Raw genomic sequence first — 25,134 nt, 5'->3', positions numbered from 1 at the left:
ATCATTTAAATAAAAACAAAACAACAAAAACACTTATACTGTATGTATGTAGAGTTTAACCTCTTTGACTTCGCCAAATTCACGTTTACCTGACACAGAATAAATCATTTATGATTCATATTAAATCCCTTCAGCCATCACACTGCAGAACAAAACAAATGCCTCCAAATTCTTAAGATGAACTTTTATAGTTTTTCCTTTTTCATAATTGTCAATATTTTTTATGTGACTGCCAAAATTAATATTACAAAACATTATTGAACTTTATTAACATATTTTTACTCAAAATTTGCAGCTAACTAAAGTGTTTTTATTGAATGAGTTATGGGACAGCACAGCGAGACATCAGCTTCACAGTCTCTATATATAGAAGAAAATCCTCAGTGCTTAATCTGCCCATCATCGACCTCTCAAAAGAGACAGTTACACATTGTGTTAAACAAATCGGACACTTGTTGGTGCACAAGCATGACTAAGCATTTCATAAAACCCAGTCATAGTTTTATTACTGTTTGTTGGAACCTAGTTTCCACCCAGTAGCCACCTTGTTCTTGATAATGAGTGAATTACCGCTTAGATCTGTTCTATAAACTTATCTTAGATACCTATTTAGCAGCTAGTAGACACTTCACTTGAGTTCATAAGCTTTTGCTTTATTATTATAGCACAAAAGTCCTTTGTTGTGAATAACTGAAAAACTGTTTTTACGCATTGACTTCATGTAGATGAACGTAATCTCAAATGCACATTCACAAGCCTACAGAGCTGGGATACATGCACATAGAAACTCAGTTTAAAAAGTAAACAACTGTCTGATCTACAAACTATTAATGTTATGTTCCCCACAGTTTGACATTTCTTTAACAGTTTTGAACTGTGTAACTCCAAGGTTAGGGTGGTCATAAGAGATCTCAGACCTTTATCTCTAAGTGACTTGGTAAAGGATTGCGGAGAAATCGTTTTTTGTTAAAAACAGATTTAAAAACTTAACTCTTACAGTGAATTTTTATGCCACCGGCACAAAAACAAAACAACTATAATCTGTAGCTACATGTATCTTCTCTTTATACATGGTGATATACCGTATATTCCACAGGAGAGTTAGTTTATACAAAGGGTTTACTTGGCAGGTAAGTCTGCCTGATTGTAAAATATTTGTACCTTTGAGCACAGATAAAACAGCAGTTTCAACATAAATAAGACGAAACAGTGCCCCCACAGCAGGCATTTTAAGAAACAGCGTCCCTATGGTAAAAATATTTCCCATCAATTTTATTTTATTACATTTTATTTGACAGTTTTGTCCCATTTTGTTGATAAAAGACATTGTTCTATATGGTATAATTACAAAGTCTATTCATTACATAAATTCAATATTCTTTATAATTACAGCATAGTTGTCATATTATACATTTGTAGTCATTCTCACAAGCCTGAAAAGATGATTGTAGTGTGTAACTGATGACAATATTAAAATGACTTATCTAAAGGCATGATGCCTTTTCTATTACAAATCTAACACATACAATTTCAGACCAGCAAATTCATTCATTCCTTTTTTCTTCTTGCACATCTCAAATGATTCTATTAGTCAGCATAAGTCAGCTTGAAAACCCTTTGGCACCTTCATGATTAGACTACATGTCTGTGATTTTCATAATTACATCTATTCTGATATTAACAGTGGATTAAATGTCACCAACTCTGAATTATTAAGTATTCAGAGTTTCATACAGATGCAATCACATTTAACTTTAATTTAACCTCACTGTAACTGTCCTCTTGCACTTTCAGTAACCACTTTGATCATTAATGATCATTAGTTTTTTCCAGCAGTGACTTAAATGTGACCTGGTTAACTTTTTTTTTTTATTGCCACAACGCATCATATGGTGAGGACTATCTTCCCAGTAGCCCCGGGGGACTCAATAATATCATGGTGGGCCTGGGCGGCATTGTCAAATGGATACTGGGAACCCACGACTGGCCGCAGCCAACCAGCTTCCATCCCTGCATAGAGAAACGCTGCAGACTCCTGCTTCTCCTCCTGAGAGAAAGGAGACATACGTATAAACATGCTTCAGCTAAGCAGAGCACTACATCAGGATCAGTTTCGTTTGTGTCCATGTTAATAGTAGTGCTGCCCATTACTAGCTAAGACTTATGTAAGGTAATAATTTGCTTGCTGCAAAAATATGTTTAAATTTATGGAAGTCTAATGTGTATATAGCTTTCATACATGAATCAATTTATACTGCCACCCAAAGTGTGTGTGTGTGTGTGAGCTTTTAAAATATACAAATCCCCAAACAGATAAACCCAGTGTATGTGTGTCTGAGTGCACAACATGGCTTTTGTGATGTCACTGTTTTGTACCGGTGTAGCAGAGAAAAGCGACACCCCCGTAATGCTGCTCTCTTTAAACATGGTGTCTCTAGGGTTGATCTCTATGGGGCCCCTGCAGCCAACAATCTAACATGGAAGAAAAAAGCAAAGGCAACAAACATGAGGGAGCATAAAGACAAATACAGAATTACTTTAAGGCTGAATAGAACCATTAGGAACATGGTAAATGACAATCAGACGACAGTAGATTTGCTAAGTATGTGGATGTAGTAACAACCGTGAGTTTTCACAATGTAAAATCTTAACATGCAGAAATGAAACACAGATTTCTTTTTTCTTCTTAGATGTACAGGTTAAACCAGGGGTGTCATCATACGGCCCGCGGGCCGGAACCGGCCCACCAAGGGGTTCAATCTGGCCCGCGGGATAAATCTGAAAGTGAAAAAATGCAATGAGACATGAAGTAGGATTTCTGAAAAATAAACTATTCCTAAATTGTTCGCTAGGGGCGCTAGGGTGTTTTAGACATGGAGTAGCTGAAAGAAGAAGAAGACGAAACAATTCTGAGATAGACACAGCTAATGTTCAGTAATTACTACGATACATCTACTTACTACATCTACTTACTTTTGTACTTGCCTTCGCACCCTCATTAGCCAAAATGTCTTTCTTAAAAAGGAGAAAACTTCACTACAAAAGAGTTTGGTCATAAAGTTCATGTGTGTATTTTTAATGTGTGTTTCATGTATAAATCTTATATTTACAGGCCAGGGGATTACTTTCTATCTTATACATTTAAAATGGCCACCACTTAACACTAGAACTACGACAGACGGGTAAAATGACAATAATATATGGACAGCTGCTTTTATTATGTAAAGACGGTCGTTACCGGCACACGTCGGGGTGGGGGCAGATTGGGGGGAGGGTTGTCGCTGACCCACCACAAGAGGAAGGGAGGCTGGCTGAAGCTCTGCCTCACCTAGACAACTTTTGGAGACATCCACACACATGTTCTTCTTCTTTCCCCAAAGCGGGATGACAAGTCGTCTTTGGTGCTTTATTCAATTCAATTCAATTCAATTCAATTCAATTTTATTTGTAGAGCGCTTTTTACAATTGACATTGTCACAAAGCAGCTTTACACAACCAAAGAACAGTACATGAACAGTGTATGTGTATGAGTCATAATAATGTGATTGTCCCTGATGAGCAAGCCGAGGGCGACAGTGGCAAGGAAAAACTCCCTGAGAAGGCAACAGGAAGAAACCTTGAGAGGAACCAGACTCAACAGGGAACCCATCCTCATATGGGTGATTACATGCTGTGTAGGCAGCAGGCAGTCCAGTATAACAGTTAATGTCTTTAAGTTAATGTGGAGTCCAGTTAGTTATTGCAGGCAGACTTGTTCCATTCCTTGACTATCGAGCGTTGAGTCGAGACCTCCAAGAAACAGCTTCCGACGTCCGCCGAGGCCGGGACCGACATCATAGTAGCTTGTGACCAATCCAGTCTCCAAACGCATCCCATAGGGCAAACGGTGGATCCAGGCGACGAGATCTCCAGCCAGAAGTTGGGCATCAGGACGAGACAGACAGGTCCAGAGGGCAAAGGGTGGAATGACGTGTAGCTCGACAGAGAGACAGGAAGAGGGAAAAGAGAGAGGGAGAGGGAAAGAGAGAGAAGAGGAGAGATAGCAGTTAGTTATGATCACAGTCAGATAAAGTTTGAGGTGAATGTATATTTAGTGTAGTGCAGCAGGGACTCCGGCAGGACTAATTATGACAGCCTAACTAAAAGGGTGGGTTCAGAAGGAAACACAGACATGAGGGCGCACTGGGATGTAGAGCAACCAAACACTTCACCATCAACAAACCCGAGTGATCAGTGAGAGTTGGGAAGACAGCATCTAAACATACCAGTTCACCATAATGCTCTACGCCCATGAGTCCTTCCCAGATCTATTTACTCAAATGCTTGACTAAATAGGTAGGTTTTCAGCCTAGACTTAAACACTGAGACTGTGTCTGAGTCCCGAACGCTATTTGGAAGGCTATTCCATAACTTTGGGGCTTTGTAAGAAAAAGCTCTGCCCCCAGCTGTAGTTTTTAGGATACGAGGTACTGACAGGCAGCCAGCATCCTTTGAGCGAAGTAGGCGTGGTGGATCATAAGACACTAGCAGTTCATTTAGATAATGCGGCGCAAGACCATTTAATGCTTTAAATGTCAGAAGTAGTATTTTAAAATCAATGCGAAATTTCACGGGGAGCCAATGAAGTGTAGATAAGATAGGGGTGATGTGCTCGTATCTTCTGGTTCGAGTGAGGACTCTCGCTGCTGCATTCTGAACTAACTGAAGCTTGTTTATGCACCTGGTTGAACAACCAGACAGTAAGGCATTACAGTAGACCAACCTAGAGGTGATGAAAGCATGGACTAGTTTTTCTGCATCATTTAGTGACAAAATATTCCTTATCTTGGCAATATTTCTGAGGTGAAAGAAAGCTGTCCTGGTGATATTATCTACATGAGCTTCAAATGAAAGACTGGAATCTAGAATCACACCAAGGTCTTTTACTGTTGCACTAGATGTAACAGAAAGGCCATCTAGAGTTACGGTGTGGTCTAACATCTTGCTTCTAGCTGCAGATGATCCTATAACTAGTACTTCTGTCTTATCAGGATTTAGCAGAAGGAAGTTAATTAGCATCCAGTCTCGTATATCCTTTACACATTGCTCAACTTTATTAAGCTGTTTGATCTCATCTGGTTTTGATGAAACATATAACTGTGTGTCGTCAGCATAACAATGAAAGTTAATACCATGTTTACGGATAATGTTGCCCAGAGGAAGCATGTAGAGGGAAAAAAGCAGGGGGCCTAAAACTGAACCCTGTGGAACACCAAACTCCACTGGAGAGCATGTGGAGTAATCGCCATTTAGATCTACATACTGATAACGATCGGTCAAATAGGACCTAAGCCAGGAGAGGGCCGTTCCCCTAATTCCAACAACATTTTCTAGTCTGTGAAGGAGAATACTATGGTCAATGGTGTCGAAAGCTGCACTGAGATCGAGTAGCACAAGCATAGAGACGCTACCCTGATCAGAGGCCAATAGGAGGTCATTTACTACTTTAACAAGTGCCGTCTCTGTGCTGTGATGAGGCCTAAAACCTGACTGATAGAGTTCGTGTATGTTATTTCTATGAAGATACGAGGATAGCTGCCCAGCTACTATCTTTTCGAGAATCTTAGAGATAAAGGGGAGGTTTGATATCGGCCTGTAATTTGACAGCTGACAGGGGTCGAGATCAGGTTTCTTGATTAGCGGTTTAATAACTGCTAATTTAAAACACTTCGGGACATACCCACAGCTGAGTGAGGAATTTATGATTGTCAGCAGGGGTTCTATTATTTCTGGCACTATCTGTTTTAGAAAGTGTGTCGGTATAGGGTCTAATGTACAGGTTGAAGATTTTGCAGAAGAGATGAGTGAAATTAGTTCATTCTCTTCAAGAGGAGTAAAGTAATCTAGGTACTGATCTGCTAAGGTTAGCTCGTCACCTGCGTCAACTAAATTGTCTGGTTTTAAAGCTTGAATTTTCTGCCTTATATTTACAATTTTGTTATTGAAAAAGTTCATGAAGTCCTCACTACTGCACAACGTTGTTATGGAGATATCTGCAGTGGTCTTCTTTCTAGTTAATTTGGCTACTGTATTAAATAAAAATCTAGGGTTATTTTTGTTGTTTTCTATGAGAGTGGAGAGATAAGTTGATCTAGCTGCACTAAGAGCTTTTTTATAGTTCAGGATGCTCTCCTTCCACGCTATCTGGAATACTAACAATTTAGTTTGGCGCCATTTACGTTCTAACTTTCGAGTAGTCTGTTTTAAGACGCGCGTGTCATCGTTATACCAAGGAGCAAGTTTCTTATCTCTGATGACTTTTCTTTTAACTGGAGCTACATTATCTAAGGTATAACGTAATGATGACTCGAGATATTCAGTCGCCTGGTCTAGTTCTGTGGTGTCAGACGGTGATCCAATCAAAGTTGATAACTCTGGAAGATTACTAATAAAGCTCTGTGCGGTAGTTGATGTAAATGTACGTTTAATGCGATAGCGCGGCGCTGAGTATACATTATTAATATGACACACTGTAGTTGAAACAAGATAGTGGTCTGAGATAACTTCAGACAGTGGGAGCGTAAGTAAATTTCTTATACTTAAACCGAATGATATTATTAAATCTAAGGTGTGACCCGCTTTATGAGTGGGTCCTACTACACACTGATCTACTCCTAGCGAGTCCAATATGGACATAAATGCTGTTCTCAGAGGGTCTTCTGGATTCTCAAAGTGAATATTAAAATCTCCAGCAATTAATGCTTTGTCTACAGAAACAACTAGGTTAGAAAGGAAATCTGCAAATTCACAAAGAAATTCAGAGTAGGGCCCTGGGGGTCTGTAAATGATAATTAGCGGGATCGGCTGAGCAGACTTTATATTTGTATCTATACTTGTTATGTTACTATAAAGACATTCAAAAGCTTTAAATTTGTGTACATGCTTTTGTACGATAGTCAGTTTATCATTATAAATAACTGCGACACCTCCTCCTCTACCAGTCAGACGAGGCTGGTGAATGTAGCTGTATCCAGGAGGAGTTGCTTCATTTAAAGCTACATACTCGTCCTGTTTAATCCAGGTTTCTGTTAAACAGAGTATATCAAACTCCTGATCTGTGATAGTTTCATTTACAGTAAGAGCTTTAGATGTAAGAGATCTAATATTTAACAATCCTAACTTCAGATCAGAGGTGCTGGCTGCACAATCAGTGTGCTCTGAATTTGAGGTCTGTATGTTAATTAGATTACTAAAACAGACTTTCTGGGTTTTTCTAGCTTTTTGTTTAGCTCGAGGAACAGACACAGTCTCAATATGTTGAACCCTGAGTGACGACTCTGTGCAGCTAGCAGACGGTTGGTTTAGCCTGTTTGTCTGCTCCCTGGCCTGGACTCTGGGTAGTCAGCGACTAGCTAGGCCTGATCTTAGACTATGAGCTATACTGCAAGAAATGAGAGCAGCACCTTCCCGAGTGGGATGGACACCGTCCCGCCCTAACAGGCCAGGTTTGCCGTCAAAGGTACTCCAATTATCTATGAAGCCCACTTTATCCGTTGGTCACATAACAAATACATAGAACTAACGAATGCATCCACACAGTGAGACACAGAGCAGGACCGGAGATCTACATCCCGACTCTAATCAGGGGAAAAAATGCAGATCTGGCCGTGTGCCAGGTGAAGCATTGCTGCACTTCGAACCACACGACCAAGAGATGTGCTGGTTGCTATAGGTTCACATGTGGACAGTGGATCAAGCAGAATTCATTTTCATGAATAAATCTGTTGCATAAAGGAAAAAAACAACATGTGTGGATGTCTCCATAAGATGTCTTGGTGAGGCAGAGCTTCAGCGGGCCTCCGTTCCCCTTGTAGTGTGTCAGCGACAACCCTCCCCCCAGCTGCCCCCACCCCAACATGTGCCGCTAACGACCGTCTTTACATATAAAGGCAGCTGTCCACAGGGGGCCAGGTGGTCATTTGACCACACTGCCGGGCTCCTAGGTATGACCAGAAAAGCCAGTAGTCCTAGTGTTAAGTTTGTAAGATGTGGGGGGTCAATTTAAGTTTTGAGAATTATTACACATGTAGACTAAAAATAATTCCTATATGTTAAGTTAATTTAATGTTGAAGTGCAATAGGCTACCATATTTTTCAAATCTGAATACCTGTGACTTGTGACCTGTAACTGTGTTTTGTGCCTTTTGTGCAATCACTGTGATCAGTTGTAATGCACACGTAAATTGAAGCAAACTGCACGTTTTTCTTGGGAAATCTGACATTTCTTCATAACGTGTTTTTTAATAGGATAGTTCATTAAATAAAAAAAATATCCTAATGTAATTGTACTTCTTTCCACTAAAACAAAGGGGAAAACATGAATTTATTGTTATTTATAGCTATGATGACCTTTACCTCGATTTTAATGGTCCGGCCCACTTGACATCAAATTATACTGCATGTGGCCCCTGAACTAAAATGAGTTTGACACCCCTGGGTTAAACTGTCAGCGTGGACACTGACTCGTAAACTTGTAAATTGTATTCATTTCCGCTACTGGTCGCTGCTGTTTTGTGTTTTGTGTTCTGTTTTTGTCTTCTGACGTCTGTCTGCACTTTTTCTTTGTGTTCTTGCACTGTTTGCACTAGGTTGCACAGAATGCACTTTATGTGTTTTGCTAGGACAACTTAGCAGTCCTCAGCCCCATGTTTGTCTTGTTGCCGGTTTATGTAGCACCATGGTTCTGGAGAAACGTTGTCTCATTTCACTATGTACTGCTTCAGCTATATGTGGTTGGAATGACAATAAAGCTTCTTGACTTGACTTGACTTGACTTGACTCTATGTTAGTGAATAATTGTACAGGCTGATGGCTGTTGGCACAAATGACTTCCTGTACCTCTGCTTGTCACAGCGGAGCTGGAGAAGTCTCTGACTAAAACTGCTCCGCTGTTTGACAAGTAGGCTGTGGAGAGGATGTGAGCTTTTCTCCATGATGCTCAGCAGCTTGTTTCTCCACCACCTGCTCTAAAGGTTCCAGAGAAGCCCCCAGCACTCAGCAAACAGGTGGGATTGACCCTCCAAGGGACAATGAAGAAGGAAACATAGACCAAATCATTTCAAAGAGTGGACAGAAAAAGGTGCCATGATGTGGGCCCCCATTTTTGCTAATTTTTTAGTCTATATTTTAGCCAAATGATCTATTCACAGGTCCTGTTTGCAATGTAAACATAAATACACAGTTGATTATCAGTGGGTAAAATATACTAACAATTTAAACATTTTCTTAATACGTGTTCTCAATTAATTTTTGTGGGACTATGCACCATTGTGTGATGTCTGGTGCTACATGGTATAAAGTGCAGAGGGACGTGAAGCAGTTCCACAGATTTTAGACTTACTGACCATAACACGTCCACCATAGGCCAACATCTGGAGGTCTTTACTTAGGTTGACGTTTGACAGCATCTCCACTATCACATCTATTCCTTTGCCATCAGTGGCTTCCTGCAACAAAAAAAGGTGAAAAGTCAATTTTGGTCACTTCGGGGACATGATTAAAATGTGTTTTTGGAACATATGGAAGTAAATGTAGTGACGTGTCGTGACTGCTGGTGTGAAGAACTCTCACTTTACAGTACAGTGTCTGAAATGATTAAAACAAATATTTGTTATTGAATGCTTAATTGTTTAAAACCTATTTACCTGCTGGTGTCTCCAGCAGTGTGTGTTAGAGTGTGTTTTGTAGTGTGTGTCTAAGGTACCATGATCTTGTCAATGTAGCCCTTTTCTCTGTGGTTAAAGGCCAGGTGAGCTCCATTGTTGAGAACCAGCTTCATTCCCTCTGGTGTCCCTGCTGTCCCCAACACCCTGAGACCCAGAGCACGGGACAACTGGCAGGCTGCCACACCGACCTACACACACACACACGCACGCACGCACGCACGCACGCACACACACACACACACACACACACACACACACACACACACACACACACACACTTTTGAATGGCAGTCAGTGGAAAAAAACACTCACTGACTTAAAGCATTTCCTAGCCTACTGCTGCGTAGGCCATGGTTATATATTCTGTTTCAAATTTTAATTTATCACATTTACTGCCTCACCCTGACCATAACCAAAACCTAATTCTAACCCTAACCCTAAAATGTATTGAGAAAGAAACCCCTCACCCCTCCACTGGCTCCATGGATAAGGACAGTCTGTCCGGCCTTGGCACAGCCTCTGTATCACACAACACAGCACACAGCAGATAAAAAAATATTTTGATCATGACATCTAGGATTAACAGAACAGTTCTATGCAGTTTTTTTTCACTACAGAAACTTATCGACCCATAAACTGGACCTCCCCTCCTGAACCTGTCGGATAAAGGTGGAAAGTTAAGAAGAAGAAAGTACACAAAAACTTGTGTCTCGTGTGTATCTGTCTTCTTTGGCACTTCCAGCCTGTACTCGGCACAGATGTTCCTGTACACTATGCCGGCCACTTGGTTATGGTGTTCCATGTATACCTGCCTGCTAGCATCTTGCATCCCGCTGTTATGTGGTGGATTGTTTCAGGGGCATGTTTGCACAACCTGCACCTGGGGTCCTGCCTGGTATGGTAGATCCAGCCTCTATTGATATTGTACTCAGAGCCTGCTCCTGTGCTGCTAGGATTAGTGCCTCTGTGCTGTCTTTCAGTCCAGCTTTGTCCAGCCACTGGAAGGATTTGTTGACATCAGCCACTTCTTCTATCTGCCGGTGGTACATGCCGTGCAAGGTTTTGTCCTTCCATGAGGGTTCCTCCTCTTCCTTCCCTTGCTCCTCTGGTTTCTGCTGCCTGAGGTATTCGCTAAGCACGCCATCAGTTGGAGCCATCTTCCTGATGTATTCATTGAGCTTAGTTTCTTCATCCTGGATAGTGGCTTTGATGCTCACTAATTCACATTTACATTTACATTTAGTCATTTAGCAGGCGCTTTTATCCAAAGCGACTTACAAGTGAAGAACAAGGCAAGCAAACAAAATCTAAGTCAAGAGTTAGTTTTCAGCAGTTTTTTAAAGATTGCAAGTGAGGTGGCTGAGCGTGCAGAGATAGGCAGCTCATTCCACCATCGTGGGATCACTGAGCTGAACAGTTTTTACTTGGTGTCGACTGTGTGGTGCTGGTACCACCAGACAACGTTCCCTGGTTGAGCGCAGTGGACAGGAGGGGTAGTACACCTGAATGATTGAACTGAGATAAGATGGAGCTGTGAAGTTAACCACTCTGTAGGCAAGAGACAGAGCTTTGAACTTGATCCTTGCAGCCACAGGAAGCCAATGCAAAGATCTGAAGAGCGGTGTGACATGAGACCTTTTTGGTTGATTAAAAATGAGGCGTGCTGCTGCATTCTGGATCATCTGGAGGGGTTTGGTCGAGGCGACCAACCTCTGTTTCCATGGAGGATACTGCACCTTATGGCTTGTGTTGATTTTATAGCCAAGTACCTCAAGGATCACAGTTGCTGTGCTGTATATCAGCTGATTGGTCTCAGTGATGGTCAGAGTTGGTATTGTCTGTAGTGCTGAATTCACATCTTCTAGCAGACTCTCAGAGGGTACTTCACTAATTCTTGGTAACTGGCCTCGGGGGTCCAGGTGTCCATCTTAGCCATGATCTTTAATCTTAAGTCAACTGCTCTTGCATTAAGCTGGTACTATTGGGGCTTGGAACGGGGAGGATAATTGTAATGTCTCCCCGCTGACCTGTCGTCCTGGCTCGCCCTTGCCGTAGCTTTTGTGTTGTACCTCTTCAATCTCTAGTTGTGACATGAGGTGTTTCTTGCGGATGTTAGAGCCCTGTGATACTAGTTGTTTTGGTGTTAGTCTAGATGATGGGTGTCAAACTTTCCATAATTCCCACATCCTCTTTATGTAGCCCCACTCACTAGGGTTACTTGTAGAGTAGCATTCCAATAATTCCCTGTTCTCATCTCTTGTCCATGAATGTCTTGTTCCAGTAGCCCACTTATAGAACAGGACATGCATTATAAATAATGATTTTGATGGAAATGATGACTGTCTTCTTCAAACACCAAAAAAACTAAAAAAAAAAAAAAAAAAACACCTTTTGCAGCAATTACAGTCTGGCAGACTTTAGGCATTCTAGCTGTCAATTTTTCAAGATAATCTATTGAAATTTCACCCCCTGCTTCCTGGAGCATCTCTCACAAGATTAATGGAGTCTTCCTCCATACCATACGGTCAAGCTGTTCCCACAACAGCTCAATAGGGTTCAGACCCAGAGACTGTGTTGGCTACTCCAATCAAGTCAGAATTCCAGCTGACCGCTTATTCTTCAAATATTAGTGACACATTTTGGAGGTGTGTTTTGAGTAATTATCATGTTGTCGGACAAAAATTAGCCCCAATTAGGTGCTGTCCACAGGGTATGACATGGCGTTGCTAAAACTTGTGATAGCTTTCGTTCCTCAGGGTCCCTTCCAGTGCAAATCTCCTATATTACCTCCAAAGCACCCCCAGACCATTACGCTGCCTCCACCATGCTTGACTAAAGGAATTAAGCACTGTTCTAGCATCTCACAAATGTTCTTCCATTTGATCTGAAGACCTCAAACTCGGACTCATCAGTAAACACCTTCGTCCAGTCTTCCAGTCTCCAATGTCTGTGCTCTTTTGCTCATCTCCACCTTTTGTTTTTATTGGCCAGTTGTGCAACACAATTGCAAAAGGTTTTTTTTCATAATCAATTGGCCTGATAAAATGATTCACTTGAATTAGCAGCCATAGCAGGAGACGGATGCAGAGAACTGACAATTAGTAATAACAAAAATGTAGATCAGTCCTCATTTAATTAATTCATTTTAACTGTTTATGAAATGGATAAAATTGTCTGGGAAACTGAAAGATAATAATACAAACCATCACTTCACAGGGTCCGTGATGTTCACAATAATTTAGTCATTATTTTATACCCACTCTTCATACCCTCAAATTTGCCAAAATTGCTTCTGCACCATTGCCCTGCACCATTCCTGGGGGTTTGATTCCCCTGCTCAGGTTGGCCCACCAGCATGGTTCAGTACACTAGGCCTTAAAGATACATTAGCTGAAACAAAGTCAGAAGAAGTAAAGTATAAAGAACAATAAGTATGTTTTGAAATTGTAAATTGTCCAAAACTGTTTCAGTAAAACCCAAGAATACCGATATTAAAAAACCTGTGTATTATATGGACTTTTTAAGTATTTGATTTACCAAAAATAAAAGTTAAGGTGTTAGAAATAGGATGAGATAAGATAAACTTTATTAATCCTTGAAGGGAAATTCAGGCAGTCTTGTAGATAAAGACAGTAGTTAGTAATCATCTGCTGTTGGCCAGGGTTTTACAGAGCCTGATGGCAGTGGGGATGAAGGATCTCCTGTATCTTTCAGTCCTGCATCGCAGTGAGGTGAGTCGTCCACTGCAGCTACAGTGGTGTGAAAAAGAGTTTGCCCCCTTACTGATTTCTTATTTTTTTGCATGTTTGTCACACTTTAATATGTCTGATCATCAAACGAATTTAATTAGAAGTCAAAGATAACACAAGTAAACACATCATGCAGTTTTAAGTGAAACTTTTTATTATTAAGGGTAAAAATAAATCAAAAACTACATTGCCCTGTGCGAAAAAGTGTTTGCCCCCTAAACCACCCTTAGCAGCAACAACTGCAATCAAGCATTTTCTATAACTTGCAGTGAGTCTGATACAGCGCTGTGGAGGAAGTTTTGGCCCACTCATCTTTACAGAATTGTTGTAATTCAGCCACATTGGAGGGTTTTCGAGCATCAACCGCCTTTTTAAGGTCACGCCACAGCATCTCAATTGGATTCGGACATTCTACTTCAGGGGTGGGGTCTCTTGTGAACTCTTGGATGAGTTGTTGCTGCGCTCTTGGCGTAATTTTGGTCGGCCGGCCACTCCTGGGAAGGTTCTCCACTGTTCTATGTTTTTGCCATTTGTAGATAATGGCTCACTGTGGTCCACTGCAGTCCCAAAGCTTTAGAAATGACTTTATAACCTTTTCCAGACTGATAAATCTCAATTATTCTCTTTCTCATTTGTTTTTGAATGTCTTTGGATCTCGGCATGATGTCCAGCTTTTGAGGATCTTTTGGTCTACTTCACTTTGTCAGGCAGGTCCTATTAGAGTGATTTCTTGATTGCAAACTGGTATGGCAGCAATCAGGCCTGGGTGGAGCTAGAGAAATTGAACTCAGGTGTGATGAACCAGAGTTAAGTTAAATTTTTACAAGGGGGGGCAAACACTTTTTCACACAGGGCAATGTAGTTTTTGATTTATTTTTACCCTTAATAATAAAAACCTTCATAACTGCATGATGTGTTTACTTGTGTTATCTTTGACTAATAATTAAATTTGTTTGCTGATCAGAAACATTAAAGTGCGACAAACATGCAAAAAAATAAGAAATCAGTAAGGGGGCAAACTCTTTTTCACACCACTGTACTTCTCTGGGCCATCAGATTGTAATGTAGGGAATAATGAAGTTTGACCCGATGGTGGTGCTAGAGTAACATCTATGAGGTTTAGCCAGTACGATATTTGAACCTGTACAGTTGCAGATTTGAATAAAGTGAAGCAGTCTGTTGAATTGACATGTTCTTACTTGTGGATCAGAGCTCTGTGGGCAGTGAAGTAAGGGACACCTATAGCTGCTCCCTGTTTGAAGTCTAAAACATCAGGCAGTTTGTGGACACTGTCTTCAGCTGCTATAGTGAACTCGGCATAAGCTCCAGTCTCTGTGGCTGTGGTGAAAACACGATCTCCTGCCTGGAAAACACACCAGCGAAATGATCACATGGAGCACATTTCCTGTCACTGTCTAGTACAGTACCACTCAGACCTTCAGAGCAGCAACTCCTTCTCCAACAGCTTCCACCACTCCGGCTGCATCATCGCCCGGTGTGTATGGCAGGTTGGGCCTACGGGCAAACATTCCAGCCCGGATGTACGTTTCCACAGGGTTCACTCCACAGGCATGGACACGGATCAACACCTACAGTACAGAAACAAGGAAGAGCTACAAGAGCGCCAAGAAAATTAAAACCTAAATTTACATATTTTTTTAATATTTTGGCTTTTTAGACGTCTGAAGAAAATGATTTTAGATTTATTGGTAAAATGCTGTTTGCTGGACTAGAGAAAGCTGATTCGATTTTCACAAGCCACCAGATGTCTCTCTCAAAGCTTTATTATTATTAATGTTATTTAAGGCTGACTAGAATAGGCCCTGCATACTAAAACATGTAGTAATAGCTGATCGATCAAAGTTGAATTATGAAGTCCATGTCTACGCAGACTGTGAACATGACCATAAGACAGCGAACGCATTAGTTCAGTAGAAAACGTTTGGTGATTTCAGCTGTGTCCACTCTTACACAATAAGGCCGTTGTTCGGACTGGGATTGAACCTGCACCTGTGACCCGTCCACACGGTGCAGTTCTCTGTCTCACCTGTCTGTGTCCAGCCTGGGGAACCTTGACATCTGAGCACAGTTTGAGGACCGACGGAGCTCCAAACTCGCTCACTCTGATGGCTCTCATCATCTTCGACATATAGGCTATATATCTCTGTATATAATATAGATCAGATATGTTGCTGATGGCTTCAGAAACTTTAACGACTCGTTCACAACCCGTGCATGTTATTCTGTGGTTTCCAGTCCGCTTCGTGCATTGGCGCCACCCACTGGACTGGGGTGTGGAACAGCTCTCTGCTTAGACAAAGATGAAAAAAACAACAATAATGATAAAACACACATCTTTGCGTCCTTGTGTGTTTTTCTTAAATTTTGCATTAGTCTATGGACAGAGCAGGATGATTATTAGAATATTTACACTTTAGTAAGGAAGGGGTCTCCTTGACTACGTCACATCCGTTGACGTCCCGCCGACTTGTACATGACTGGATGAGCACGGAGCTCACGTGCGGCGCTTCGGAGGAGCCCATCCACATGAGCAGCGAGGCGCGAGGACCGTGCTGAACGAGCGAAAATGCGGAACCGGGAGAAACCAGGACCAGGACCAAGACCAGGACCAGGACCAGGAGCAGACGAGGCAGCAGAGGTTTGGCCGACCTGCCGTGGATAAACTATGATAGATGAACGTGCTCTGGTTCCTGTTCGTAGCTTTCTCATAACAGTCTTTCCCTGTAAAGGAGGAAGTTACACGCTCGGGACACAGTGAGGAGACACAGCGAGGAGACACAGCGAGGAGACACAGCGAGGAGACACAGCGAGGAGACACAGTGAGGAGACACAGTGAGGAGACACAGCGAGGAGACACAGCGAGGAGACACAGCGAGGAGACACCTTCAGGACAGCAACATTACATCAGCCTGGCCACTCTCTGTGTGCCCGTTAAAATGGCTACAAAAAGCAGGTTTCTCCTGCAGAGAGCGGTCAGTGGGCTCAGAGCTCACGCTGCTTGGTCAACTTCGACCTTGAGTCCAGGACGCCGGCTGTGGAGACCTCAGCTCAGACATGTGAGCTGCTCATCACCACTCCACAAGTGTGACGCTCCTGCCACAGGTACCGGAAGTTACTGAGGGCTACGAGAGCTTCCAGATGTCCTGCAGTAGATTTACATACTTATAGAAATGCACAGAAAGTCTTTGTTGCGACCTTTAAAACTGCTCCAGGGTATTCTTATAACGTGGTTCAGCTGGATTTCTGATGAAAGTAAAAGCAATGAAGTTTACAGTCATTAGCTGCTGTTGTGTTATCACCAGATTGATCTTGTTCCACAGCTGTATTGATATTTGTAGAACTCTCAGTTTGGTTTTGGTGATCTCCTGGGTTTCTGGAGGTTTCAGGTATTTCAATTCTGTTTTGATGTCAGGTCCCAGCAGTCTGTCATTAAGGAGTCACACCTGTGGAGAGCTGAGATCACATCACTTGGGAGACAAAGTCACTCTGTGTGGCTGGGTCCAGTACCTCAGGTGAGACTCCAGACTCTAACAGTTGAACAAGTCCAGAAATCCGCAGCCACTGTAGATGCTCTGATGGACTCACACCAGAATAAGCACAGTGTGACACTGACAGTGCCTGTAAAAAAGAATATTTCATCCTTTTATTGAAATTCGAAATCAATCATGGTCAATAAAAGTTGGTGACTTTGACAAAGAAATGTCAGAAAAATAGTGAGAGTGAATACAGGTTTCCACAAAGTCATGTCAAGGGGAAATCAGTGTTTGCATTACTATTTGAGACATCCAAGGGGGTGAATACTTTTTATAGGCATGGTAGCTAAGCGCTAACCCTAGCATGCTGGCATGTTCACAGTGACAAGACTAACGTGCTGACATTTAGCACTGTTCACTGTTCACTGTGATCACAGTGCGCCTAAACACTCTGCTGGAGAAGTGCAGTCAGTCACTAGTGTTACATATTACATGCAACCTGTTTTTTTTATTTTTGGGGGTAGCAAAGCCCAAGCATAATCACAGTTACAGTAATTGTTTGACTCCCATTACGCTTCATAAAAAAAGTGAGTTTTAATAATATGCTTCTGCTTCCAACAGACAAGACCTGTTTATCATCTTGCGAGATTTCAGTGGCTTGACACAAATTTTAATTCCACAAGAAGAAGTAAGAATGAAAACAATTAAATAACACAATACAATGTTTATACAGTGTACAGTGTGTAAATGTATTAGTAATAATAACACAAAACTACTCTTAATAATGCAAAACTATTTCTAGCACAGAACAAAGGAATTTAAAAAACAAAAAGAGCAGGTATATAGTAAAAGGCTAACATGACCTTTTTTTTCCTCTCTTTAAGTCTGCACGTCATTTGAAAGCAGCACTGTGTGATCTCACAGCTGAATCTGTCATCAAGGTTACAGGAACAGTCAGACGACGACCAGTGGGACAGGAGAACAAGGTGTGTGTAGCTCTATGGTTGCATGTTTTCTCCGTATAAAGACAAATAGATCATTGACAATCAACTGAGCTTTACAGACCACATCCCTCTGTCTCAAGTGCATGTAGATTTGCTCTTTTCAACATCAGAAAGATCAGACCCTACCTTTTGGACTACACAACTCATTGTTCAGGCTCTGGTCATATCTCAGCTTGACTGCAATGTCTAACTGACCAGCTGCACCATCAAACCCCTCCAGATGATCCAAAATGCAGCAGCATGTCTCATTTATGATCAGTAAAAAAGTTACGTTACACCACTCTTCAGATCTCTGGCTTCCTGTAGCTGCCTGTATCAGGTTCAAAGTCAACTCAACAGCACTGGCTCACCCTCACTCCCTCATTCAGGTCTACAATCACTCGCTGCGAGTGAACAACACCTCACCTCAGAAGATCCCAACTGTTCATCTCTGTGGTTCCATGATGGTGGAACGACTTGCCCACCTCTGCACGCTCAGCTGCCTCACTCTCCATTTTCAAAAACTTGCTGAAAACAGAACTCTTCCAAATCTTTCTCTGCACTTCAAACCCTAAAAAAATTGCACTTGCACTTATACCCCATGAAACTGAACCAGCTCTTTGTAGAGAACTTAACTTTGAAGTTTGTCTCCTTAGCTTAGATATTTGCTTTCTTTATTCCTCACTTTGCTTTGGATAAAAGCGTCTGCCAAATAATGAAATATAAATATAAATCATCCAAACAACCATCAAATCCAGTCAAACACCAGTTTACGTCAGTGGACGTCACAGTTTGTACAACAGTGACAACCTCTGTTCTTAGATACTTGATATGTGATGAATAGGTAAAGAATAAATCTTTAGGGGAAAAAGTTAAACATCAAAGGAGCAAGAGAGAAAGGATCCCCATTCCTGCACAGATTAGCAATTAGCTGCATAGAACAACCTTGTAGATTTACATTTAAGAATTATTTCAGTGATCTAACGGCTGAATTCAGTATGAAATGGTTTTATCCATTAGCAATGTAAAGGAGATTTTCCAGTTTTCTTTTCAGTTATGTTGTGCTGTGTTCATATCAACAGGGGATGCCAACAGGAGAAATAGAAGTCCTTGCTGAGGACGTGGAGGTTTTCAATGTGTGCCGCCAATTACCTTTTGAGATTAAAGACTTCATCAGAGTACGTGGTTGTCTGCTTTAACTTATTTCACAAATGCTACAAAATCATATTTATGTTTGCGTGAGTATACGTCTGTGTGCTTCATTTGGCAGAAATCGGAGTCATTGCGGATGCAGTATCGCTACCTGGACCTGAGGTCCTCTCAGATGCAGAAGAACCTCCGGCTGAGATCTAAGCTGGTGATGAAGATGAGAGAATACTTGTGTAACGTACACGGTACGGAGAGCATGCTTCATTTTCTCTGCTTGCTTGATCCATTTTTGCTGTAACATGCTGTGATTTTCACAATGTGTGGGTGGTTTCTTTTTGCTGTTTGTAGGTTTTGTAGATGTGGAAACTCCAACTTTGTTCAAAAGAACACCAGGGGTACGAAGGTCTTTTGATTTTTCTTCTCTTTCTTTTTATAGTAGTGAAGAGTAGGCTCAGAGTTACATTAACTATAGTTTGCAGTGGACACATGCAAGCTTGGTTAAAAATGTATGGTGCAAGGTAGTTTCTATTAGTAACACATCATCCTTTGCTTGTGTTTCAGGGAGCCAAAGAGTTTGTGGTTCCCTCCAGAGAGCCTGGACGGTTTTACTCCCTCCCCCAGAGTCCACAGCAGTTTAAACAGCTGCTGATGGTGGCTGGTATAGACAGGTGGGTACAGGCTGGGCCAGAGGTAATGTAGATGTTTTTTTTTCCACCATTAGAAAGTCAGCGTCCAACTCTGACCACTATCTGCTTGCTTTGTATATGCAGAATAAGCCCAACATGCACATTATGAAGTGTTCTGCATGTAAGCAAACAGTCGTGCTGTTTTTAGGTACAACTATTGTCTGTATTATTACGCTTTAGCTCAAAGTTTCTCTGTTCTGAATCTTTGCATCCTCACATGGGACAGAGGCTATGCTTTCACACTATGGTTCAACATGCTATTAGTCTGACTTTCTCCTGTGGTGTCACTTTGACAGGTATTTCCAGATAGCTCGCTGCTACAGAGATGAAGGCTCCAAACCAGACCGACAGCCTGAGTTCACCCAGGTAACTCAGCTTGGATGTGTGGATTTTGCATGAGCGCAGTCTCACCTTCTCTCCTGCTGCTGCTCCTGCTGAACATTGACACCTAGACATTTCCTTTGTCAAAGTTCAGATTTAGAGCTCAGTTTGCATTGTGATTAGCCCAGCAAACATACACATGAATAGAAAAAGAATTTTAAGAACTGAGGTCACGTTTCTTTTCATGGAAATTAGTAAAAGAGTTGCATCTGTAACAAGAGTCATTTAAAAATGCTACTTCCCATGCAGACGAAAATGAACAGAACGTAGTCTGAATCTTGAGGTCAGTGGTATCTGAATGCTGATCATGTCAACATCTCTCACAGGTAGACATGGAGATGTCGTTCGTGGACCAGGCTGGTATCATGTCCCTGGTGGAGGGTTTGTTACAGTACGCCTGGCCTGCAGAAAACGGTTCCCTCAAGGTTCCCTTTCAAACCATGACGTATGAAGAGGCGATGAGGGACTACGGTGTGGACAAACCTGATACCAGATTCAGTATGAAGGTGGGTGATGGTGGGCTGTAAACATGTCTTGGATGATGGGGATGTGAAAGGATTTCTTGTGCTTTGTTGCAATCAAATGAAGTAAAGCCAAGAAGATTAAGTTAATTCAGTGACTGTAGCAACTGTTGTTACATTTCTGTATTCAGTATTGTGTCACTGCCACCAGTGAACACCAGAACATTGTTCTGGCATTTTGATCATCATTGGACCCCTGAAGTAGATGAAAACTGAACGATTATTGACCCGAGATGTCACAGTTTTCATTCTCTCTTTCACACAAACCTTACCAGTTGCCTTTGGCGGTAAAATTAGACCTGACTGAGCAGAACCAAACCCAGACAGTTGGGTGATACTGAGTTCAAGCTACTTTAGCAATTTTTAAGCTAATGTGTTCAAGGGAGTGTAAATGTGTGTGTGTTGGACCATGCAGTGTGTTTGGCAGTTTCCCAGCCTTTGTCTGATCCCTGTTCTCCTTCTCGTCTGTCTGTCCAGCTGGTGGACATCAGTGAGGTTTTGTTGTCCTCGGAAATTGAATTTCTCCAATCTGCTGTCAGCCAACCAGGAGGCTCCATTCAGGCTCTGAATGTCCCCAGGGGAGCGGTACGAAAAGAAACATTTCCTGTGGTGGAGTACATGGATCAGTATGATGAAAAGTCATGACAATGAGCTAACTCTCAAATGATCTTCTCTGTGTTTGACTACAGAAACTTTTCACTGGGAAGGTTTTGGAGGAATTGAAACAAACAACCAAGACTCAGTTTGGACAGGTTGGATTGTATTTCTTTCTTTATGCTGTGTCCACTCTCAATACTGTCTTTATTATCTAGAATTTTTCTTTATGTGTGTATGTTTTTTTTGTCCTAAGGAGCTGAGTTTGGTTCTAGTCAAAGAGGACAACACATTGAAGTCTCCCCTGAAGAAGCTGTTGTCCGTCTCAGCCACAGAGGAGCTGCTGAAGAGGACGGGAGCAAAACCTGGAGACCTGTTGCTGATCACAGCCGGTCCCCTCCACACTGTGGTAGGAGATTAACTGAAGAAGGGGAAAAATTAGCAAGGCATGATGTAAGTGAACATGAATACACATTTCTCTTCTTCTGTCTCTTCATCCTGTATCTCCCTACGCTGCTCTGCTCCTAGCGTCCATTGCTGGGTAGTCTCCGCCTGCAGTGTGCACAGCTGTTGGAGTCCTGTGGCATTTCATTGCGAAACCCTTCAGCCTTCCACTTCCTGTGGGTTGTGGACTTCCCTCTTTTTTTGCCTAAAGAAGATGAGCCGGGGCAGCTAGAGTCAGCCCATCATCCATTTACTGCTCCACTGCCTGAAGACAAACAGCTACTCTACACAGAGCCACACAAGGTATGTTTATTTTTGAGAACTAATAAGTAATAATAAGTAATAAGTCTCATGCTATGTGATTTTACTTTTCTAGGTACGAGGTCAACACTTTGACCTGATTTTGAATGGCTGTGAGATTGGAGGAGGATCCATTCGTATCCACAAAGCCTCAGAGCAGCTTCATGTCCTGAAGAATATCCTCAAGGTCAGTCACTGTGTGTTTTTCAAACACCAATTCCTTTGGAATTGATTTGAATCATTTGTTTGTTGTAACTGGTGCTGACATTCCTCTGTCACAGGAGGATCCCAGTCTCCTTTCTCACCTGCTGGAGGCTCTGGACTCTGGAGCACCACCACATGGAGGCATTGCTCTGGGTAAGGTTAACTCCTCACTTGACTGCAGCAAGCTTTAGTTTCCAGTAAGCTAGTTCAGCACAATTAAGAGGATGAGTCTGGTGGATTTATTTAATATTTTTAAAATATCTGTGCAACAATGTGAATTGTGTCTATTCACTGTCATGTCTCACAGGAACTAGTCTGTGCTGTAGACCTATATTGCTGTTCAAAAACTATTTAAAAAAATATCCGAAAGCCACACAGCGCCACTCCATATTTCTCCAAAGTGCCTGTATTTCAAAATCCTAAAAATACCCCTTCAGTATTAAAGCTATTGTGACACTGTAGCTAGTGATGTGTGTTTGTAGACAGAACACCCATCGATGGAGTTATTAGAGATGCAGGTGCAAAATAAAACAAACAGCAGGTGCTAAGAATACAAAAATAAAATGAAGACAAAAAATTGACATTTTGTGTATGGTATCATTTAGCTAGAGCCAACAACCATTACATGACAATATGGTGCTAAGATGTTCACTTCTCCTCTAACTAATGGATGAAAAGGACCGACCACATCTGTTTCAAGGGCATGCAGATTTGCACTTTTCAACATCAGACAGATCAGACTCTATCTTTTGGACTATGAAACACAACCATAACACAACCTAACTACCTCTGCACGCTCAGTAGCCTCACTCTGAATTTTCAAAAACCTGCTGAAAACAGAACTCTTCTGCAACTTTCTCTGCACTTAAATCTTCAAAAAATACATAAATAAATATGGCACTTTCACCTCATGAAACTGAAACAGCTCTTCTAGACTTACTTTACTTTAAAGTTCTTCTGCTTGGCTTAGATATTTGCCTTGTACCTTGTGCCTCTTGTAAGTTGCTTTGGGTAAAAGTGTCTGCCAAATGATTACATGTAAATGTAAACGTAATAGAATGAGGAGGACAACAAATGGGAGCCCTGGATGGAAATATTCAGGATTTTGATAATGATGAAACAGCTACAAGCAAATGTCATTTCAGCTAACACTATCTGTAGTGTAGAAATCAGGGAGCCCTTGTATAGTGTATGAAAGTATACAAGTTCACAAATGATGTGAACTGAAAAACTCCTCCAGATGATGTCACCATACACTACTACTACAAATCCATTTTTGTTGAGCTGAAAGACAGTGAAAATGATTTATTTATGTCATTACTCATTCATGGTTCTCTAGGTTTGGACCGGCTGGTCTCCATCATTGTCAGGGCTTCCAGCATCCGTGATGTCATTGCCTTCCCCAAGTCGTTCCGAGGTCATGACCTCATGAGTCGTGCCCCTGACTTGGTGTCTGATGAGGAGCTGAAGTCTTACCATATCTCTGTCAGATGGCCAACAGAGGAAGGCGAAATGAAGTGAGGAGATTAAGAAGGAAGAGATGAAGAGACATCACGGGAAAGGGGGGATTTTGTAACCATGACAACAGAGAAAGGAGGACGAGGACAAGGAAGCAGAGACGACCAGACAATGAGCAGTGTACAGGAAAATGTGCCAGCTGGCTGGCAGGACGAGGAGGAGGTCATCTTGCAAACAGCCATAGCATAGAAAATCAAACACCGACTAAAACAAGGAGATAAACTTACCACTACATCTCACTGTGGTTAGACTGGGGCTAGTTTACAGATACTGGACCTCTCCAGTGGTGGTTCCTCACAGATCAAATGAACACATTTCTCAAAGACTTCCCTCCCTGCAGTAGGCAGGGCACTAACTCTAATAAGCAGCTTATTTTGTATTGCTTTCTTTCATATGCTGGTACAAATCAATGGACCCCTGAAGTAAACCTCTATCATTTTAAAATGAAGCTCCGGTGAAACCTATAATTTTTGGGATGCAAAACAAAGACTCCTCTGGGGAACTGATCAGCCAAGACTACAACCACCTTAGTATGTCAATCAGATCTGTATAATCTGAGCTGAAAAACGTCTCTGGCTGACAATATTCTGAATAAATATTTTAAAATGGTAAATGATATAAATACTTTGTAACATTTAGAGTTTTGGTAAATACACATACAGTGGCAAGAAAAACATTGAACCTTTTGGAATTTCATAGTTTTCTGCAGTAATTTGTCATAAAATGTGCTCTGATCTTCATCTAAGTCACAACAATAGAAAAAACAAACAGTCTGCTTGAAATAATAGATACTTTATTGATCCCAAGGGGAAATTTTGGTGTTGCAGCAGCCATTACACAGAAAAACCATTTGAACATTAACATAATCTAAACGACGACAAGAAACAAAACACAGTACAAGAATAACAAACAGTGTAGACAACAACAAAACACACTGTAGAACTTAAATGGAAACACACACACTATGTTTTTATTGACCATAACATGTAAACATTCACAGCGCAGGGTGGAAAAAGTATGTGAACCTTTGGACTTAATAACTGGTTGACCCTTCTTTGGCAGCAATAACCTCAACCAAACGTTTGCTGTAGTTACAGATCAGACCTGCACAATGATCTGGAGTAATTTTGGACCACTCCTCTTCACAAAACTGTGAATGGCTCCCTTAAGGTCATGCCACAGCATTTCAATCGGGTTGAGGTCAGGACTCTGACCGGGCCACTCCAGTAGGTGTATTTTGTTCTGTTAAAGCTATTCTTTTGTTGAATTACTTGTATGCTTTGGGTCATTGTCCTGTTGCATCACCCATCCTCTGTGGAGCTTGATTTTGTGTCAACAAAAATGTTAGCATGTCAAGTCAACTTAATTTATAAAGCACTTTTAAAAACAGCAGACTGACCAAAGTGC

General features: G+C 41.6%; 2 protein-coding genes across 2 annotated transcripts; one reads left to right on the top strand and one right to left on the bottom strand.

Annotated features, from left to right (window-relative positions):
* Positions 1-1,257: 1,257 nt before the first annotated feature.
* LOC113171846 (quinone oxidoreductase-like) lies at positions 1,258-15,996 on the bottom strand. The gene is made up of 9 exons (XM_026374589.1): positions 15,885-15,996; positions 15,501-15,763; positions 14,890-15,042; positions 14,653-14,816; positions 10,172-10,223; positions 9,743-9,892; positions 9,384-9,485; positions 2,377-2,472; positions 1,258-2,047 (listed from the first exon to the last, which is right to left on the bottom strand). The coding sequence occupies exons 1-9, from the start codon at positions 15,994-15,996 to the stop codon at positions 1,886-1,888; spliced, it is 1,254 nt and encodes a 417-aa protein (XP_026230374.1). The 3' UTR covers positions 1,258-1,885.
* dars2 (aspartyl-tRNA synthetase 2, mitochondrial) lies at positions 15,932-24,340 on the top strand. The gene is made up of 18 exons (XM_026374123.1): positions 15,932-16,112; positions 16,204-16,576; positions 16,887-16,986; positions 17,569-17,635; positions 17,832-17,933; positions 19,013-19,108; positions 19,201-19,324; positions 19,428-19,474; positions 19,641-19,747; positions 20,062-20,131; positions 20,473-20,652; positions 21,145-21,252; positions 21,357-21,419; positions 21,518-21,670; positions 21,790-22,008; positions 22,082-22,192; positions 22,287-22,362; positions 23,549-24,340. Exons 1-18 carry the CDS (start codon positions 16,041-16,043, stop codon positions 23,728-23,730), a joined length of 2,250 nt encoding a protein of 749 aa, XP_026229908.1. The 5' UTR covers positions 15,932-16,040; the 3' UTR covers positions 23,731-24,340.
* The last annotated feature ends 794 nt before the right edge of the window (positions 24,341-25,134 follow it).

The sequence above is a fragment of the Anabas testudineus genome, chromosome 17 (assembly GCF_900324465.2).
Source record: "Anabas testudineus chromosome 17, fAnaTes1.2, whole genome shotgun sequence".
Lineage (NCBI taxonomy): Eukaryota > Metazoa > Chordata > Actinopteri > Anabantiformes > Anabantidae > Anabas > Anabas testudineus.
Note: the sequence above shows the minus strand (reverse complement) of the source record. Positions and strands in the feature narration are given on the sequence as shown.

What these genes read in the sequence shown, in the direction of transcription:
- dars2 (XM_026374123.1), top strand. Translation starts at nt 16,041, where the DNA reads ATGCGGAACCGGGAGAAACCAGGACCAGGACCAAGACCAGGACCAGGA. An exon ending in AGATTAAAGACTTCATCAGA is followed by an intron (nt 19,109 to 19,200) that starts GTACGTGGTTGT and finishes TTCATTTGGCAG; the next exon opens with AAATCGGAGTCATTGCGGAT. An exon ending in TCCTGAAGAATATCCTCAAG is followed by an intron (nt 22,193 to 22,286) that starts GTCAGTCACTGT and finishes CCTCTGTCACAG; the next exon opens with GAGGATCCCAGTCTCCTTTC.
- LOC113171846 (XM_026374589.1), bottom strand. Translation starts at nt 15,996, where the DNA reads ATGGGCTCCTCCGAAGCGCCGCACGTGAGCTCCGTGCTCATCCAGTCA. An exon ending in GACCCCTTCCTTACTAAAGT is followed by an intron (nt 15,764 to 15,884) that starts GTAAATATTCTA and finishes TCTTTGTCTAAG; the next exon opens with CAGAGAGCTGTTCCACACCC. An exon ending in CGCTTTTCTCTGCTACACCG is followed by an intron (nt 2,048 to 2,376) that starts GTACAAAACAGT and finishes CCTTTCTCTCAG; the next exon opens with GAGGAGAAGCAGGAGTCTGC.